The following is a 21,079-nucleotide window of genomic DNA, read 5'->3' as shown; positions in this document are numbered from 1 at the left end:
ATAGTCTGTTGTACATGGTTGAGATCACTGCATTTTTGGTCTACCATTTTAGGAAATAAGAGAATATTTTCATGTTTCATTCCCTCTATTAGTTCCAGAGTTTATGAGTGCTGGGTCACCGAAGTATCATAACACTGTTCCTGAAGAGGAGACACCTCATGACAACGGGCATTTGGCTTCAACCTGAAGAGCCTCTACTTTGAAACCAATCGGCACTCGCCTCCCAAACCATGTTGATTCCAGGTGACGTCATTACAGGGACCCCAGGCCCCATTTACAAAATCTGCTGGGAGAGGCTTTACAGACCCTGCATAGCCTACTGGACAACATGTAAATGGTAGGTCTGTGTAAACCCACAGTGAAATAGTACCTGTAAGCGTGGGGTGCACTATCAATCTATTTTGCAAAACTGCAGGAATTTTTTTCCCCCTGATAAATCCTCAAAAAAGTTGCAACACAGAGAAATACTTTTGACAAACATCTAACAGGTGTGATACATTCTAGGTATTTAAAACACATTTATTTTGAAGTATTCATCTGGCAATTTAGGAACCTTATGTTTTCACTATTCCCTATGAAGTGCATGCCAAACTGGAGGGCTCGCGGAGCTGATTAAACCAAGAGTGGAACTCACTGTTCTAAGTATCTCAAGTGAGTTACAACTGAGTCCCTAACAGATTCTTTTGCGTGACGCAGAACAGATCCCCTCCCTTTGACCCAATGTTCAAGTAAAAGAAACTGTGAGTCACAGATACTTTTGGCTCAGAGACGTTACCAACCATCTTGAAATGAAGTTCGAGACTTTAAAACATAAAGGATTATCAGGAATAAACTTGGAATGAATGCTAGCTTTTCAAGTGTCAATCTAAGTGATGGCAGCTTTTATCTCATTCCATTCAGGCCTTGCAGATGGCTTAAATGTGCAATGATTCATATGATATAAAAATAGTAGAAAAGGGAAGAGCTATGAAGCAATGTTCTGCGAAAGTGTAAGATTTTCGATCATCAATCTGGGCACAATGCAGACTAAACAAAACAAATTCCATTCAAAGATGAAACTCACTAAGTTACTAAGATGGTGTCATGGACACCAAAGCAATAAGCATAAGTGTCGATTACAACTAATGCTCACTCAAGCACCTTCAAACTTGCCCTTTACATCTCACAGCTGGAGCCCATAAAACTACTTCTTCAGCCAAACTTTAAAACCACCAGATCTGATCTGTAGGATGTCAGTGCATCACACTCTGATAAAAGTTAAAAAGATTGATTCTAGCTCCAAACCGGTTTTTTATATAACTTACACATATAGTTCATGTAATCTGTAATATTATAATGAGGTGGCAGGATAAATGAAAACTAATTATTATTTTTATGGCCTTGAAGACACAATTTAAGAAGGACAGAAGCCAGATTGGATCATTTTCTGCCTTGTAGTGAAAACCTACATTTTCTTTTAGGTATTTTTTATTTATTTCTCTACACCCAATGTGGGGCTCGAACTTACGACCCCGAGATCAAGAGTCGCATGCTCTTCCGACCAAGTCAGCCAGGTGCCCCCAAACACCTATATTCTTTAAAAGTACTAAGTCTTTAATTCTAGGGACACTTGGCAAGTTGAAAAAGTAAATTATCATTTCCAAAATTCTCAAGTCTTCTGACTTAATATATATTTTAAAATGGCAGTTTAACATACATAGATACAAATGCAGAAATCAGAAGCATGAATGAATTTTCACAAAGAAAATACACCCATGTAACTATCGAATTAGATGGAGCAACAGAACTTCAGGAACACTCTAGTAAAACCATCCCCTTGTGAAAGGGGCCCCACTACCCCGACTTCTAACTCCATAGACTAGTTGGGCTGTTTTTGAACTAAAAAAAAAGGAAAGAAAAGGAATTACACAGTATGTACTCTTCTGTGTTTGTCTTCTTTTAGACATTCTGTGTAATACACATACACACGTTGTTATAATTCATCCATTCTTCTTTCATTTTATAAACATACAGGACTTATTGGAGCTGCTTCCAGTTTCTGGCTATTAAGGATACTGGCCACTTTACTGACTGCATAAGGATAATGTTCCTATGAATATTCTTGCTACATTCTTGTCTTTTGGTGCAAACAGCCATTTCTGTTGGGTACATATGCACGTAGGAGTGATTTGCTGGCTTAAGAACACGCATTAAGTTCAGCCTTAACAGATACCACCAGTTTTCCCAAGTGGCTGTACTAACTTACACCCAACTATGGATAGCTGTGAGAGTTCTCTTGGCTCTGAGTATTGTCATTTTCATTGTAACTATCCTGGCGGGGGGCAGTGGCACCATATTGTGGCTTTAATTTGCTTTCTTCTCTTTAAACCTCAGATCCTTTCTGCTTTCCACTTAGAGAATTTTGTTGGAAAGGGGGAAATCCTTGTTAAATAGCAACTATTTCTTGAGTGCATACTATATCATGGACCATTCCGTAAGCCTAATAACAGTTAATATTTATATAGTGTTTACTATTTGCCAGACACTGGCCTACACATTTTATGTATTTTAATTAATGTAATTCTTACAACAAACCCTAACAGTAGGCACTTTTTTTTTTTAAACATGAGACTGTAGGAGGTATTATTTTTTACCTCATTTTTCAGATGAGGACTCTGAAAACCAGAAAGATTGCCTAAGTTGCCTAAGTACTGGATCAGGGTTGTTCAAACACAGGCAGTTTGGCCCCAGAGTACATGCTCTTAATCATTATGTCATGTTGTAATGTACATGTATTATCTTTTCTAATACAATAATCTACAAGGGGGCACTATTATTACCCCAATTGACAGAGGCAGAAAGTAAGGCACAGGAGGTGCCCAAGGTCACATATTCAGTGGCAGAGCAGAAACTGAAAACCAGTTGGCTGAATTTCATGTGCTAGGGCTCCTGCCCAGCATGGCACCCACGCTTCCTCCTTCTCATTAGAAGGGAGAACACGTGGGGTGCCTGGGTGGCTCAGTCGTTAAGCGTCTGCCTTCGGCTCAGGTCATGATCCCAGGGTCCTGGGATCGAGCCCCACACCAGGCTCCCTGCTCAGAAGAAAGCTTGCTACTCCCTCTCCCACTCCCCCTGCTTATGTTCCCTCTCCCGTTGTCTCTCTCTGTCAAATAAATAAAACCTTAAAAAAAAATGTTTAAAAAAAAAAAGGGAGAACACGTGTGGATCCCACTCTTTCTCAGGACCGTCACGGGGAGGAGCAAGACCTCCCCCCTGGGCTGGAGGCAGCCATGGGGGTAAGAGAGGGAAAGCTATACAAGAATGACATGTATCCTATACCTTGAGGGAAGAGAAGCAGGTCAGGCCACAAAGGGAGGAAAAGCAAGAATTAGAAAACTGGCAAAGGCACACTGGTGCTCACAGGAAAATAGCCAGACAACTACTAAACTGATATTCAAAGGGGCTGAGGAGCAGATTTCTGTACACAGTGGACATAGGAACATAAAATACACACTGGGAGCACCTGGGTGGCTCAGTCAGTTGAGCGTCTGCCTTTGGCTCAGGTCATGATCCCAGGGTGCTGGGATGGAGCCCCGCATCGGGCTCCCTGCTGAGCTCTTCCTTCTCCTCCCCACTCGTGCTCTCTCTCATTATCTCTGTCTCTCTCTCTCAAATAAATAAAATCTTAAAAACAAAAGGAAATACACATCGAATGTAATTAAATGAGATACTTTCCCATCTGACATCCCCAACTTTAAGTGTACCTCAATATCAACTACTAATTGTTGAAATAGATCAGACAGAAAAAGTAAAAGTTTTTCGGCTGTATCTTTGTGAAAAGTGGACAGAACTGTTTGTTCTGAGAAAAATCTCAGTGTACACTATCGGTTTGCTTTATTTTCTGTTAGCTACTGAGCCACTTTACTGACTGCATAAACAACCTCCCAAGGTTCTGTTCTTCCCTTCTGTGGTCATTTTCTGACCTAATTTACTCACTGGGCAAGGGATGAAACAGAAGAGGCTGGAGTCTGTGCACTGAGAGTTTATGGCAAGGGCTGGCTGTGGCACCGCTGATGCAATCCTGGGACTAGTGTCTATATATCTACTCTTTAAACAACCCGGCTGCCCCAGTGAGGTCTAGCTGTCTGTCCAAACTGCAGAGAAGCCCAGGGCTTTTTACACTGAAAAGCAAATCAGACTTACAGTCTCAAAGCCTCATTCTAAGAAACAAGGACTAAAAATGTTTTGTTTGAGCTCAAACTTTTAAAATTCCTATAACTGTGAAATGGATTAATTTTCTGACTTCTCCATGAAACAGTGGAAATAATTTCACTATGGACTGTGAACAAATGTGCTGTTTTGGTCTGAAAGAGAGTTCTGGGCAATATGAAATGAAGTATTACTTTCCAAGTCTCTATCATAATAACACTTAACACGTAATCTGAAACAGTAAGGAATCTCTTAATAAATTCAGAAATAATATACTTTGATTAATGAATTATGGGTTTTCTTCAATATTTATTTTTCCTTTTGTTTTCTGAGATGACTTCTTTTCTTAGTTTCACCTCTGTGAGGTTGAAGGGGAAGAAGAAATTTAATTCAGCACAGCAAATTTCTTGAGAATCTGATTCATGTCTGAAAACATCTACTAAATTAACCCATTTTAATGATAGTTTGGGTACAGAATTCTAGGTTGAAAAGAATTCCTTTAGAATTTTGAAGGCAACTTCAAAAGTGTGTCTAGTTCCCCTGCCGCTGTTCAGAAGCCTGAAGGCATTCCTTTCCATCATTCTCTCTGGTTTGGAGACTGTCCAGTGTGTCTAGTGTTCTAAAACTTCATAGTGCTATGCCTTAATGTGGGTCTGTTTTATTTTAATCTATTTCGCTGGTAATTCTGTAGTCTCTTTTAAGTTGAAAATTAATGTCCTTTAGTCCTGGGAAGTTTTCTTGGACTATTTTGCTGATGATTCCCACCTACACACATTTGGTCTTTCTCTCTGGAACTTGTATTCTTGGACACTGGATGTTTTGGACTGGTCCCCTAATTTTCTTATCTCTTTATTTTATTTGCTCTCTGGCTTTTGGCTCTATTTTTGGGGATAATAGGTGTTTAATTCCTTATCTGAAAACTTTGGAGCCAATGTATATCAGAATTCAGAATTTTTAGGATTTTAGAAAGGTAATAATGGGTATAACTCATAATGTAACTCAATCAGACTTGGGACAGTGGTATTTCTTTATGTGCATTCATATAAATGCAACAAAGATATATACAGGTTATGAGTTTTGCTGCTAACTTATGAAAAATCACCTGATTTTCAGAACATTTTTGGATTTTAGAATTGTGGATAAGAGACCATAGACCTCTACACTTCTTCAATCTTATCTTCCAGCCCTCCCACAAAGTTTTTACATTTTTTTGCCTTTTTTTTTTTAGATTTTATTTATTTGACAGAGAGAGAGAGACAGAGAGAGAGAGAGAAGCAGGCTCCCCACTAAGCAGGGAACCCCATGCGGGGCTTGATCCCAGGACCCCGGGATCATGACCTGAGCCAAATGCAGACAGACACCTAACGGACTGAGCCACCCAGGTGCCCCTGTTGCCATGTTTTTAATTTCAAGGGTTTGTTTTTCTTCTCTGAATTCCGCAGTCTACATCCCTTTTAAACTTCATTCTTGTTTAGTAGATGCAGTATCTTCTCTTTATCTCTCTAAAGCTATAGATTATTGCTTTGGTTATTTTTTGGAAGTAAAAGTTTCCTTTTATTCACAATTTCTTTTTTGTTTGCTTCTTTTTGTTCTCTATCTTGCACGTTGTAGGTTTCCCTCAGGAATCTAGCTATCTTTTGTTGTCTGCTTAGAATTAAGAATTGAGTGGGGGAAGACAGCTAAAAACCTGATAGTTCTAAATGGGTGGGGTAGAGGGGCTTTGACTCATTCCAGGTCTGTTAGGTTGGCAATTTGTTGGGAAAACCCCGATATGTTCAAGTCTTTCCTCGAGTTAGTCAGGCTCTCAGAGAAGAGTTTTCCAATCTTCTATCTAGAGCTGTCAGTTTCTGCAACTTCTAAAATTTTTGTGGTGTAAACAGAATTATTTCTCAGATTTCTCCCACAACTGGCTTAGAAATAAGTTCCTGTGGGTCTGCTGAGCTTGTCATTAACTGGGACATCTGCTTTCTAGCTTCCACAGTTATTAATTCTCCTGTTCTTATTGGTTTATAGCCCTAAAACCACATAAACACAAAAACCATTTACTGCATTCTTGGAGGAAGCAAAATTAGACTGGTATATTCAAAAGTAACCTGGAGCTAATTCGTGTTTGATAAAACCTTGTAATACTGTATGTACATATGCAACACAGCTTATGTGTGTTTTGAGCTGACACGTATAAAACATTTTGGCAAATACTGCTTGCTTTCAAAATAACCTTTGTATCTCAAGAAGGAGAGCCTGCATCACAGCCCTTCGCCAATGCACACATAAAAGGCTGCAGGAGAATAAGCAGAGACCTCAAAAATGAGACATGGTTCTCAGCTAACAGCAAGCCTATAAATACAAAGTTTTTTCCTTTCTCTTTCTTCAGAGACTGGAACTACTCCAGATATAAGCTGAGTATGATTAAAATATTTTGGAATAAGGAGACATGACAACTAACTGCAACGTGGGATCCTGAATTGGATTTAGAACAGAAAAAAAGGACATTAGTGGAAAAACTGATAAAATTTGAATAAAGTCTGTATTTTGCCTTACTAGTATTGTAACAACACTTTTTACTGCCTGGTTTTGAAAACTGTACTGTATCTAAGGTAATGACATTAGGGGAAGTTAGGTAAAGGATTATGCAGAAATTTTTTGTACTATTTTTGCCACTTTCCTATAAGTCTATTTCAAAATAAATAGTTAAAAAGAAGAGAAAAGGTATTTTGGGATGTCAGATTCTAAACCCTAGAGAATATTAAAACACAAAGAATGCCTAGTTGGTTTAACGACTATACACAGGCACAACTGTAGATAAATACTTGTATTTGTATTCCGTATGCGGGCTGGACCACTTATAAAAGTCAGAAAGGGGCTGAAAAGTCTATTCATTTCAAATTATTGGCATGGTGAAGAAAGAAACCCACTTAATCTGATACCACTATTATGTATCCCCAAATTAGAAACAGTTTAATTTATAAGTCTTTCTTACTTACAGAAGGTAAGCCACATAGTGTCATATCCTGCAGCATCTTCCCTGAAGATCTCATTGTTTTAAGAACAAAAGTATGATTACTAGTTGGGTTCAATTTCTTTGGGATAGGGACTGGTCTTCAGTTAAAGTTTAAGTGGATCCTCCTCATAGGATGAATCAGGTATTTTTGCAATGTTACAGTCAGTCACATAATGTTATAAGGGACATGGTTCTGAAAACCGCAAAATTCAAGATTAAATTTCTCAAAAGGTAGTAGATATTTCTCTTAACTGCTAAAGTAGAGCTGTCTTGTCAATCACCTTGTAATTCAGACAGCTTTGAAATTAGGCAATTATTAACAAAGGTTTCACTTGGGAATATTCACATTGGTTCTGTTAAAGGAACCAGACTGTGTCCAAGAGGGAGTGACTCATGCCGATAAGCCCCAGTTTAGCAAACCCAAACTGAACTCCATTTCTTTGCTGGGCTCTCCCAGAAAAGCAAGGCCCAGGTCAACCAATCAGTACTTGCTTGCTCAGCACAAGTTACCTGACCTGGCTCTGAGACTTGCCTCTGTTCCATGTAAAGAAAGTGACCTTGCTTTAACCAATCAGCAAATGCCCAGTATAACTTCCTTGTTCCTGTTCCCTTCTGCCTATAAAATCTCTTGCTTTGTACAGCTCTTCCAAGCTCCTTTCTATCTGCTTAGACTGGACGCAACCCAATTCATGAATCACTGAATACAGCCAATAAGACCTGTGTAATTTACTCAGTTGAATTTTGTTAACAGTTAAAAATTTACACAAAAGTGAAATTTCATTAATTTTTCTGTATTACATCATTTCAAATTTGAATGATTCAAATTTATATAAAATAAGGCTGTGATGTATTTTATACCCAAGAAAATCTAATGGAAAGATCATTCCCAAAAGAGTTTTAAGCGCATCTAAAGGTTACGTGTGCATGCGCGCTTCAAAAATCATGGAGTGGGGCGCCTGGGTGGCTCAGTCGGTTAAGCGGCTGCCTTCGGCTCAGGTCATGATCCTGGGGTCCTGGGATCGAGCCCCGCGTCGGGCTCCCTGCTCAGCAGAGAGCCTGCTTCTCCCTCTCTGCCTGCCTCTCTGCTTACTTGTGCTCTCTCTCTCTCTGTCAAATAAATAAAATAAAATCTTTAAAAAAAAAAAAAATCATGGAGCAATACCTCCCAATGGGTAGAATGTCAGTTCTACAGAATGTTAACTGGCATTTTGTAGAAAATGGATTTCATTGTCAAATAAATTTGGGAAATACTGGACTAAACAAAGTCAACAGGTTTCCTGTGAATTCTGAAGAGAGAGAATTCACCCTTCTCCCCAAACATGTTTTACATAAATAATTCATTCATTTATTTTTGTAGAGCCGGCTATAAAATTCACTGATAAAGGTATGGCTCTTAGTGCACTAGTTCTTATGCAGGTGAGGGAAGAAAGATTCTCTCAGAAGAGAGAATTGGATGGCCCATTCATTTCTATCGTTTCATAAATCAAGGTCGCCTAGGACACCCTCTTTGAAATAATTATATAATAACAGTATTGTAGCTAATGTTTACTGACATTTACTATGTGCCAGGCATTATCCTAAGTACTTGCTATTCATTTTCTCATTTAATCCAAAAACCCTATCAGGTAGGAACTGTTACCACCATTTTTACAGATGAGGAAAATGAGCATTAGAGTTAAAATTTTCAGATGGTTAGAGGAAATGGAAGGAGCTGGGAGCTAAACCCAACTCAATCTGATTTCCAGGGCTCAAGCTCCCTAACCACAATCACAATATTATATAATTAAGTTTTTTCTAAAATAACTTTAAAAAACAAATTTCAGTTTTTCTTGATAATATTTTAAAAAGTGGGTTGGGATACTTTTCATTAGGTCATTTTACATTGCCTTAAAAAAGGGGGGGAGGGACTACAACCCACGTTGATCCACCAACTAGATATGTTAGCATTTGAAACATTTTTATAAATGTTTATAATGGAGTATATGATGGGTTAAAACCTGGTGGAATTAGATCATATGAATTCCTTCTTAAAGAGTAACAATGCCCTAATATGATCAAATAACTTTCTAAAAAGTGAAATCTTGGCCCATATTGCTTATTTACTGAAAATCAAGGTATTTCACATAGCTAAAACTTGTGACAGAACACTTGTGATATACTGAACATAAAATTATTTTATCTAATGCCACCACCAGACACAATTTTTGGGGCATGGAAAATTGAACTTCTCTCTGCAGAGCAATTCACTAGTCAAGAAAAATTACCTTTAGATTTAGTTATTTTAAAAAGAAATGCTTATGTATTTCCTTTGTATATCTGAATACTGCTACAACAACCCAAATTCTGAGAATCTAGTCTTGTCTGGGCATTTAAATGTAAGTGAACATTTTTTCCCCCCAATTAACTAGTAATTCAATTTTCTTCAGAAAATGTCTAGTTCCATTTTCTCAGCAGGTCAAAGTGCTGTTAAGAGGAATTACAAAGGCATCGTTTGCATATGTAGCAGCATCATAAACTGGTATCACACTGTGAAACAAAAACCATAGCAAGTCACTTATTTTTTTAAACCAGGAGTGAGAATCATAGAAAAATTAGATATAATGTAAAATAGTGAAACACACACACAGAAGATCACCTCAATTAACAACTTTATCCTTAACTGAATGCTTCTCTAATATTTTAATGCACATTTTAGAATGAAAGAAATCTGTTTGTATGTTCTAGGGGGAGTTCTTAGGTTTGAAGTCAAAGAAAGAATCAGTGGAAGCTAAGAAGACCATCCCCTGTGGATGCCTTTTATTTTTTATTAATTTGCATGGGGAAGCAGAAAGCAAGCGCTTGGCTGACGGCAGATCTCCTGAGTCCCACTCCGTTACAAGCTATAGCTGTAATGTTCCGGGCTCAAGTCACTTAGAACTGCTGACCTCTGTTGTAAAATTAAGGCACAAAATAATTTCTAAAATCCATTTTAGCTTTAAAACTCAATGACTCTAATCAGTTTACTGACTTCAAAAAATAGTACAAAATATTTATGAAAAATGTACAACTCTTTAGACAAGTTTAAGGAAAACCATGCCTCCAAATGAATCATTAGTGCTTCTTTATTCTGGCCCTAACACACAAGAGCAGGAAGGGGCAGCAGAGTGCAGAATTACCACTTCCAGCACTGTTTAGTTCTAGTTGCTTTTGGCAGGGGAGGGCGGTGGTGGGATGGGTAAGTAAAAGTAAATAAATGAATGAAGACATGCAAGGGAAAAGCAGCAATAATCATGAGGCTAACAATATTAACAATATGTTGAAAGGTGTCTTGAGTGTCATGAACCAAAGGGCAATTTTCTCTATTCAAAAATATCCATGTCTGGGGCGCCTGGGTGGCTCAGTTGGTTGAGCGTCCAACTCTTGATTTCGGCTCAGGTCATGATCTCGGGGTTAGGATTAGGTGGGATCAAGCCCTGCATCAGGCTCCATGCTCAGCAGGGAATCTGCTTCTCTCCTTTTCCTTCTGACCCTCCCTCCTGCTCTCTCGTGCACTCTAATAAATAAATAAATCTAAAACAAAAATATCCATGCCTGGCTCTGAGTGTGGTTTTCTGTAGCAACTCTTGCACTTTCAGACCAGCCTACAGTTTGCTCATGGATCCAGCTTTGAAACTGCCAAGATGATCATAGGCATCGTAACTCTGATAAATCGATAACAATTGTGGATGGTTTGTGTCGGCTCAACATCTTCTCCCTTTTACTAGTCTGGAGGGAAAATGAGGGACTCTCTTGGAACAGTGGATAGTCAGATGAGTAAATTCCTCTGTGGTCCCAGGCCTTCTAATTCTAGCCTGGAAAAAGACATGCTAACGTGAATGCCTACGTTGCGGGCTGAGGGTAATATGGCCCACGACACATAATGTGAGAGAAAGATTTGGGCCCCATCTTTCCCATTATGTTCTAGAAATCCTCACTTGGGCAAATGGACCCATGTTAAGGGCTAGCACTTCTTGGCTATTTTTTAGTGGGATACCAATCCACAAGGCACTTTTAAGTAAGGGAGTCAGTGGGTAATTCCACGGTAATTCCATATTTGTATTAAGGAAAAGAACTTGCCCTGTACCCTGCCATTAGAAACCTAGATGGTTAGACCGATCTAATAGAGAAGTGAGAGAAAAGCTGGCTTCAACTCCAGAGAAAGGGCATGCAACAAAGCAAAGAAACAGGATGGTGGACAGCATGGAGTTCCAGTTATCTTTCATACAGAGGTGTGCTTGAATGCCACCACTGAGGAGGGCTGTGAGGTCTACAGCTCACCAACAGAGTAAAGGCGGGCCCCTCAGCTGTGCCTTCAAATCTCTGCTTTAGAGCCATCAACAACTCTGTTCAAATACTTCAAAAGATGTTATTAACATTTCCTAACCAATCACAGAAGATGCTGGACCTGTATAAGCTTTTTTCTTCACTCAAAAAACTTACCAAACATCCATTATATGCCAATGTGAGTGATAAGAGGGCAAGTAGTAACTCCTGCCCTCAAGGAAAGTATAATCTACTAGGTGGGTAGAATATGCATACAAACACAAACCTCATCTGAAGATTACTCACCAAAGCTTGTCTACCTCAAATACTTTAGTCACTTATGCCTGCCAGCATTTAGAAGAGTATCTAAACATATAACAATTGAGGACCTTTCTTCTCTGCAGGAAGGTACAGGGGTAATCAGGACCCCTGACTGTTATCTCTTCGCTAATGCACAGTATGGGACAAACTGACTGTCAAAACAGGCTCTTGTCTTAAGGGCACAAGAAGCTTCTAGCCCAATGTGAAAATCAATTTCTGAAATACGTTTTAGAAATAAAATTCCAAATTTCATTGCTTATTTCTCATTTCTGTAGAAGTTTTTTTTTTTTTTTTTGGTTCCCTCACACAAGATGAGACTATTCAACATAAACAAAATCTCTATTACAGTACAGCTGTGGCTCACAATAATAAAAAACACAAACCAAGGACATCAAAGGACAAATGGTTTTAAAAGATGGTTTTAAAAAGGCAATTAAAGGGGCTCCTAGGTGGCTCAGTTGGTTCCAAGTGTCCAAATCTTGGTTTCGACTTAGGTCATGATCTCAGGGACCTGAGACTGAGCCTGAGTTGGGCTCCGTGCTCAGTGGAGAGTCTGCTTGAGATTCTCTCTCCCTCTCCCTCTGCCCCTCCCCCTGCTGTGTGCACACTCTCTCTCTAAATAAATAAAATCTTTTTTAAAAAAAGCAAATTAAAGAACTATTTAAGCCAGTAATTTCCCAAACATTTCTAATTTCTTTTCAATACAATCCTGTCAGGTAGGCACTGCTGGCTTCATGTAATAGATGAGGAATCTGAAGTTTGGGAGGTGAAATAATTTATTCCTGATACAGTTCTTGCACTGAGGAGGACACAATCTTTGACTGTGCTCTCCTTGTTTTACTCATTTAATCAGCTATCCTGTGCATTCTACTGTGGCAACTTCTCTTCCATTCATCCCTCCTCTACAGAACCGCTGCAGCCCCCTGGGCCAGAACCTCAGAAGACTCTTTCCTAACTGGTCCCCGTTTCTCCCCTCATCTGGTATATGCAACACATAGGTCTTCTGGAAGCACAGCTCTGCTCACTTCCATTTCCTTCCTCAAAAGCCTTCGATAAAGTCATTTCTCAGCCAGGCATTCAAATACTCTTCCCAATTTGTACTCAAGCGACTTTTCCCCCCCACCTTATTTCCCTCTGTCTGTAACCACCAAACACCCCAAACTTCAGCCTATTGGAAACACATGCTTTTATTCAAAGACATTTTGATCTTGCCCATCTCTCTAACTCTGCTTTGAGAAATGACTTTCCTAATTCTTCCCATCATGTTCTAATTCTGTGCATGCTCCAATTCTAATCACTCTTAATATGAGGACCAGATCAATGCCACCTGCATCTAGAAGCCTTAGCTTCTCCCTCCTCAGACCTCCTACGGCACACCTTAACTCCTTTAACTACTTTTGATAACCCAAGAAACAGTTACTGAGTAACTATTAAGTGCCAGGCACTGTGATAAATCAGAGAATGCAAAGATGAACTAGAAGAACTTTTTTTTTTTTTTTTAAAGCTTACAGTTTTAATTACGGAGACAGAAGGGAACAAAAAACAACATCTTGTAAGTTCCACAAAAAGTGGTCAGCTCAGGAGTCTACCTGAGCCTAAATGAAGGATAAGCTTGGCTTTGCCTAGGAAAATCAAAGCTTCCCAGCAGAGCTGACACTTGGGCTGAGTGGGAAAAGATGCACAGGTGCCTGCTCTCAGGACCAGTGCATATACATACACTACCTCCTGTCGCTGAGCTGGAGTCAGGGAATCCAAGCAGCAGAATGGAGAGAACAGACTCTGAAATCCCCGACTGTAAAACCCTCACATACACTAGGACTAGTTTATGAACTATAATAATACAGTGTTTGTGGAAGCAATTTTTAAACAAAGTGTTACAGAAATTTAAGGTATCATTTCTTTGTAAATAACAAAGCTTCCTATCTACCTTTTGGATTTAATTGGCTACAGGAATACCGGATCCATTTTAAGAAACATGTTAGTAGACAGTAAAAGTTTAACAGAATAATCTATAATGTTGTCAAATCTAAGTTTTATGATGTACTGCTCTACTGCTCAGTCTCTCCCTCCAAACACACATCCCCCCAGAACACCCACACATTCACAACTTACAAAGCAAATGTCTTAAGAGCAGTGAATTCACACTCCCATTTTTAAATGTACACTTAAATATGTAAGAAGCATCTTCAACCAGAGCCTCCTAATAATTTCCCACTTTATTGTTAGCAATTTTCCTAATATTATAGAACCTGTGCCATCTCTGTTTGTAGACACAGCTCAAAGGATTTTCCATTTCCTCCTCAGCACCAATAAATTCCCAGTCCATACACATGGCCTCCTAATTTTATTTCAGTATTTCTTTAGGAACTCAAATTGGTCGACAAAATGCAAAATTATGTAGTGAAGAGTTTCGAATAGGGATGGGGAACAGAAGTCTTCACTGTATATATTTGTATTAAGGAAAAGAACTTGCCCTGTACCCTGCCATTAGAAACCTAGAACCCGGGCATCTGAAACAATGGGAGACGGTTGCAGGAAGGGACAACAAGCAGGAAGAGAAGCGGGCCGTGGGGAGGAGAGGCACAGGGAGGAACTGTACAGCCAGCACCAGGACAGGACTCGGGGAGGGCACTGTTGACTCTGACGGCCTGAACAGGCCTGTGACTCCTCCCCAAAACAAGACAACGGTAAGGAAGCTGGACAAAAACTGTCCCACAGTCATTTCACATTCTGGAAATCAAAGGCGGATGATAAAGAAATTTCTTGAAAAATTGCTAGAGCTTAGGGTAAGACCAGCAAGAGGCCACACACGTTGCCTGTGGCGATTCCAACCCGCCACGCCATCCTTGCCCCAACACCACCACCGACCCCTCAGTTCTGTGGGAGAGCACTTCGTTTTTATCAGGACAGGGCCAGGGCCATGAGAACTAGCAGCTGTGCTATCAGAAGGGGTAAACCCAACTTGGGGCATTTGGGGCAGGGGTGGAATGAGTGCTGGGGGGAAGGGGTGGGCAGTAGAAAACCCACAGCTCTGTCGGCTAAAAGTGGCAAGTTTGGTAGGCCCTAACAGGGGAAATTTAGTTCTTCTATCTTGAGCTTGTGGTCTGACTGAGGTGAGTGGTGGAGCAACCAGCAATAAGAAGGGGAGATCCTGGAAAAAATGAGAGAATTATAGAGGAGCTAGATATGCTCTCCTCATATCTGTGACCAATGGTGAAACTAGAAGCATGAGGAGGGGAGACATGAGAGCCCAACAGACAGAAAAGGCCAGGCAGACCTGAGAACTGGCTGAACTCTGAACTCACTTCCCAACCCACAAACAGATGGATCGACAAGAGTTCCGCAGAAGCGTTACAAGCTGGAGCTGCTTCAACACAACCTCTGCCCAAATCCCTGGCTGACCACTGAGCTAGGGAGACACAGGGATGACGCCTAGCCAGGAAAACAAGTAAAAATGAGAGGGAAAATCGCTAAGATTTTGTGCAGAAACAGCAGTGGCTGCACACCATCGAGAAGTCACAGACCACAGTTTAAATTCAAGCAAATTACTTAAAACATACACACATACACACACCTATACCTCTAAAAAAAATAACACTTCAGAGCTGCTGCAATATATTACTAAAATGTCCAGTTTAATAAAAAATTACAAGACCTGTATAGAAACAGGAGAGTATGGCCCGGATTCAAGAAAACAAGCAGAAACTAGAAAAGGACCCTTGAGTGGGCCTGGATGTTGGACTCAGCAGGTGACTTCAAAGTGGCAGTTACATACGTATTCAGAGAATTGAAGGAAATATGATGACAAGGAATCTCAACAGAGAAGCAGAAATCACAAATGAGAATTCTGGAGTTGGAAAGTACAGTAACTGAAATAAAAAATTCACTAGATGGGGTCACAAGCTGGTGCAATGTGGCAGAACAAGAGTGAGTGGACTGAAAGAGACATTAACAGAAATTCTCCAATCTAGTGAACAGAAAGAAAAAACATCAAAGAAAAATGAACAGAACGTTAGATTCTGTTTCGATTCAACTCAAAAACAAACAAAAAACTAGAACTTGAACCTGTGGGTGACTGACATCAAGTTCTCAACATATTTGTGGTGAAAGTCCCAGGAAGAGAGGAGAAAGAGAAAGAACAAATAGTTGAAGAAATATTCAAAGAGTTCCCAAATTTGATAAAAATATTAATCTACAGATCCAAAAATCTCAATAGATTCCAAGTATGATAAAAACAAAGAGATCCACCCTAAACACATCAGAGTCAAACTGCTCAAAGCCAAAGATAAAATAAAAATCTTGAAAGCAGCAAGAGAAAAACAATTCATCACAGAAAGGGGAACAGCAGGATTAATAGCTGACTCCTGAGAATCAGCTCGTTCTTGTCAGAGGCCAGAGGGCAGTGGGATGACAGGTTTAAAGTGCTGGGGAGTAGTGAAAAACGGTCAACTAAGAATTGTACAGTGAGCAAAACTATCCTTCAAAAATGAAGAAAAAAATAAAGACATAGTTCCTAGATACCCAAAAACAGAAAATTTGTTTCAAACAGACCTAGTCTACAGAAAATACTGAAAGACATCCTACAGGCTGAAAGGAAATGATATCAGAATACAACTCAAATCCACAGGAAGATACGAAGATTACCGAAAATGGTAAGTTTCTTTGAAAATATAAGATCTTTTAAAGTAATAATTACAATACTGTATTGTTGCATTTCTTGTCTCCAACCATCTTCTTGTTTTATCTATTTTGTCTGATATTAGTATAATCACTTCAGGTCTCTTATGATTACTGTTCGTATGACATCTTTTTCCTTCATTTTGTCTCAAACTCTTTGAATCTACGGTGTGTCTCTGGTAAAAAAAACATACAACTGGATCTTATATGTATAATATAGATGACAATAATAGTACAAAGGATGGTGAGGAATGAAGCTATATGAGACCAAAGCTGCAATATTTTACCAGAATAAGACACACACACACGTGTTGTGTGTGCACCCACAAGTAAGCAAGCATGTACACACATCAGTAAATTATGCTAAGTCGAAGATGTAATCCTTGATCAAGAACTAATATAAAAATAACAACACAAATAACTAATTAAAAAAATCACAAAGGGATTTAAAAGGTACAATTAAGAATTATTTAACAGAAATCAGTAAAGAAGGAATAGAGGAACAATAAAAGATAGGAGACATAAAACAAGTAGTTAAATGGCAGCCATAAATCCACCCATATTAACAATTACTTTAAATGTAAATAGACTAAATACTCTGATAAAAAGGCAGTCATTTTCAGATTGGCTAAAGTAAGATTCAGTTGTATGGTTTTGGTTTTTGTTTTTTTACCAGAGACACACCTTAGATTCAGAGTTTGAGACAAAAATGAAGGGAAAAGATGTCATACAAATAGTAATGATAAGAGACCTGAAGTGATTATATTAATATTAGACAAAACAGACTTAAGAAATAATGATAGAAAAAGAGGGAGGGACATTTCATATTGAGAAAAGGCCAACTGGTTAGGAATAGTCTGTAGGAAAGACCATCTACTAAGCCTTAAAACAAGTCTCAATCAATTTTAAAAAATTGAATCATACAAAGTATGTTCTCTCTCCACAATGGTATTAAATTATAAATCAAGAAAAGAAAGCTGGGAAATCCTCAAACATTTGGGAATTAAGAAACACATGTCTATGTAACCCAGGATCACAGAAGAAATCATAAAGAGAAATTTAAAAATATCTTGAATGAAAACAAAAACACAATGTATCACATTGTATGGGAAACTTAAAGGGGAAATGTATAGCTTTAAACACGTATCAGACAGGGAAAAAAATCTAAAATCAATGATCTGGGGTCATAATCCCAGGCTCCTGGGATTGAGCCCCACATGGGGCTCCCTGTTCAGGGGGAGTCTGCTTCCCCCCTTCCTCCTCCCCTGCAACTCGAGAGACAAAAAAAACAAAAACAAAAACCTAAGACCAAATCAAACTCAAAGCTAGTAGAAGGAAGGAAATAATAAAGGTCAGAATGGAAATCAATGAAATATAAAACAGAAAAACAACAGATTTTTAAAAAAATCAATGAAATCAAAAGCTGGTTTTCTGGAAAGATCTGCAAAATTAATAAACCTTAGCTAGACTGACCAACAAAAAAAGAAGGCACAATTACCAAAATCAAGAATCAAAGAGGGGATATCACTACAGATGCTATAGAAATTTAAAAAAGGATTATATGGGATTATTATTATAATTAACTTTACACGAACAAAACAGATAATTTAGATGAAAAAGAAAAATTCCTAGAAAGTCACAAATTACCAAGATTGATTTGATGTGAAACAGAACATAGAAATAAAAATAGAAAAAGGACAGATAACTAGTAAAGAAATAGACGTAGTAATTAAAATACTTGATAAAGCCTCAGATTTGTATTTTATTCCTGCTTTGCACAGTAGTTCTGGTAAGACTGTGAATTCATAATCATTTGAAACTGATTTGGAAATGCAGCCAAGATAGCAGCCAATATATTCATGATTCCAGAACAAATGCTACGGAATCCTCACCTGTTACCCATCATGGGCTTACATCTTCCTAATAAACTGTCTACTGTAGCCCATTACTTATGAAGTATAAAATTATGTGCTTATATTTAACTGATCAACCCTGAAAAGATAACATGTTTTCAAGGAAAGAATGGATTTCTTTGTGGTCTAATAACTAATAAAAGAAAATGGAAAGTATTTGAAGGTTAAATCCATCCTTATGCAACAAAAGCTTCCACTGTAAGGCTCTTTATTGGGAAGTAAATCATATCAAGTGGTTTAAAGGCTGAATAAGGCTCTCCTGATAATCTGAAACAGGAAGGGCAAAAAGAAATCTAAAAACCAGACACAGATCTTTCTATCCAGAGTACAGAACATGTTTATCTTTGGAGATAAACCAGCAATCCCACAGACAATATGACTTCCTGTGTATTGATATATATGTGATATATACCTACTGGATGATTTTTGACATTTCTTTTACTTTAGCAAGTTAGTAGCAAGAGGCAAAGCCACAGAGGTCGGCTAGCGCCCGGGATTAGTAAACCAAGTACAGAGTTTGGATTTTATTGTAAGTATGTGAAGGAACTGTTAGAGTTAAGCAGGAAAGTAACATTTGCGTGAGAAAACAGAGCACTATGTTGGCTGCCGTGTGGAGAAGGGATAGTCAGGCAGGCAGCAATAACACAGGAAATAAGCCATGAGGCCTGGACGAGCATGGGGATGACAGTGATGATACCATACATGACTTCAACTCTTTTAAATCCCATAGCGGCCAGCAGAGGCAGGTACTGCTGTCTTCCTTTTCTAGGTACAGGTATGTATTTGTCCTCACTGAGCACGCCAACACAGAAAGAGGTTAATAAAGTCATGCTGCTAAGCAGGGCCCAACTCAAACCCAAGAAATCTGGCAGAAGAGCTGAGCTGTTAATCATGTACACTATCCAGTTAGAGTATTAAGATAAAGAGAAGAGCTGAAGAGAATGCTTCGAGTTATAGTTACTGGACTTGCAAATGCACTGGATGTGGAGACGAAGGAAAGAGAGAAGGCTCCTAGGTTTTGCTGGAGCAGCAAGGTGAATTTAGTAGTATAATTATAGAGAGAGAGGACATAAAATAAGAGGAAGAGGGTGGTCCTAGGACACAGGCCTGGAATGCTGCAACATTTAAAAACTGAACAGAGGTGGCCATGAGTGGCTCAGTCTGCCTTTGGCTGGGGCCATGATTCCAGGGTCCTGGGACTGAGCTCCACATGAGGCTCCCTGCTCAGCGGGGAGTTTGTTTCCCCCCTTACTGCTCCCCTGCAAACTCTCTCTCCCAAATAAATAAATCTTTTAAAAATAAATAAATAAAAATTTAAAAAATTTAGGGGTACCTGGGGGGCTCAGTCGGTTAAGCGTCTGCCTTTGGCTCAGGTCATGATCCCAGGGTCCGGCGATCAAGCACTGCATCGGGCTCCCTGCTCAGCAGGAAGCCTGCTTCTCCCTCCCCCACTCCCCCTGCTTGTGTTCCCTCTCTCACTGTGTCTCTCTCTGTCAAATAAATAAATAAAATCCTAAAAAAAATTTTTTTTAATTAAAAAAATAAAAACTGAACAGAGAGATAGGAACCAGCAAAGGGGACTAAGAGAGAACTTCCAGTGCACAGGAGGGAAACAGGGGGTGTGCCAAGAGCAAGAGACTATGTCCAGGAGGAGGGAGGAAGCAATGTGCAGAACACTGCTGAGAGGTTGTATACAGTGACAACACAGGAGGGACCACAAGGTGTGGCGAAATGAAGCTTCCTGGTGAAACTGACCTAAGTGTACCCTCACCTGGTGTTGTCTGCTCTGTCTTTAGACCCTAAGCTCCTGGGCAGTGACTGTGATCTCAGATTCTAAATACTTACCTTCTAATTTCAACGCAGGGGGTAGAAATGAAATTACACACATGCTATGTAGTGTCATGTAGATGCTAAATTAATTCAAAGGGTTTTCTGGCTGATGATTCTGGTGAAGATTTCAATATGATGGCAGGCACTCTTCCATTTCCCACCTCAGAGTTCACATACCGTGAGAGATCCGTTTTGTGTGCTGGGTGAGTTGCTACTCTGCTCCCCGTGGGATTGCGTACTTCCGTAGAGTGTCAGGTTATGCTCACTGGTCTGGCCGGCATAGTCCTGAGTGTGTGGCACTCCATATTCTGTGGGAATTCCATTCTGTGGAGGTGGTGGAAACGGGATAGTAGTAAAAGGCTGAACCATTGCGTCAGGAGTTGTTGTTGGCTCCTGGTTACCCTAAAACAAATAGTGGAAGAGAAAATAAGGAGAAAAAGTGACTTTAAGTTCTCATTACATGACTATTTTTGAGTATATAAAATTCTCTGAGTATTCTCTCTTCGTTCTGGTAAAATAGAAGGCTTACTGCCTCAGGCCTGGGGCAAACACTGCCATATGCAGAGATGTATATATGTAGCCATGCAAACACACACCCAACTTTGGTCAATTTGTGTTCTTAAACAGGTCCACGACCATATTAAAACTGATTAGTTACCAAAGAGGCAAAAATTTTCCTTTAAACTAAGTTTTAAAAAAATGCCAGGAAATTTCTCACACAAGAAGAGTTGTGGCTTTCTTGTGTTTTGTTTTTTTTTTAAAGATTTTATTTATTTGACAGAGAGACACAGTGAGAGAGGGAACACAAGCAGGGGGAGTGGGAGAGGGAGAAGCAGGCTTCCCGCCGAGCAGGGAGCCCGATGCGGGG

The 21,079-nt window shown here is 39.3% G+C and overlaps 1 protein-coding gene across 15 annotated transcripts in view; it reads right to left on the bottom strand.

The window, feature by feature from the left end:
* The window catches only part of RBFOX2 (RNA binding fox-1 homolog 2), a 281,003-nt gene that overhangs the window by 42,612 nt on the left and 217,312 nt on the right, over window positions 1-21,079 (bottom strand). For all 15 annotated transcript variants that reach the window (XR_003519656.2, XR_003519657.2, XM_027591869.2 and 12 more), the window contains one exon: window positions 20,389-20,613. Coding sequence is in view for 13 of the 15 variants with exons in the window: in XM_027591869.2 (XP_027447670.1) it covers window positions 20,389-20,613 (225 nt within the window). In the remaining 2 variants the exon portion in view is untranslated. The remainder of the gene's footprint in view (window positions 1-20,388; window positions 20,614-21,079) is intronic.

The sequence above is a fragment of the Zalophus californianus genome, chromosome 9 (assembly GCF_009762305.2).
Source record: "Zalophus californianus isolate mZalCal1 chromosome 9, mZalCal1.pri.v2, whole genome shotgun sequence".
Taxonomy (NCBI): Eukaryota; Metazoa; Chordata; class Mammalia; order Carnivora; family Otariidae; genus Zalophus; species Zalophus californianus.
Note: the sequence above shows the minus strand (reverse complement) of the source record. Positions and strands in the feature narration are given on the sequence as shown.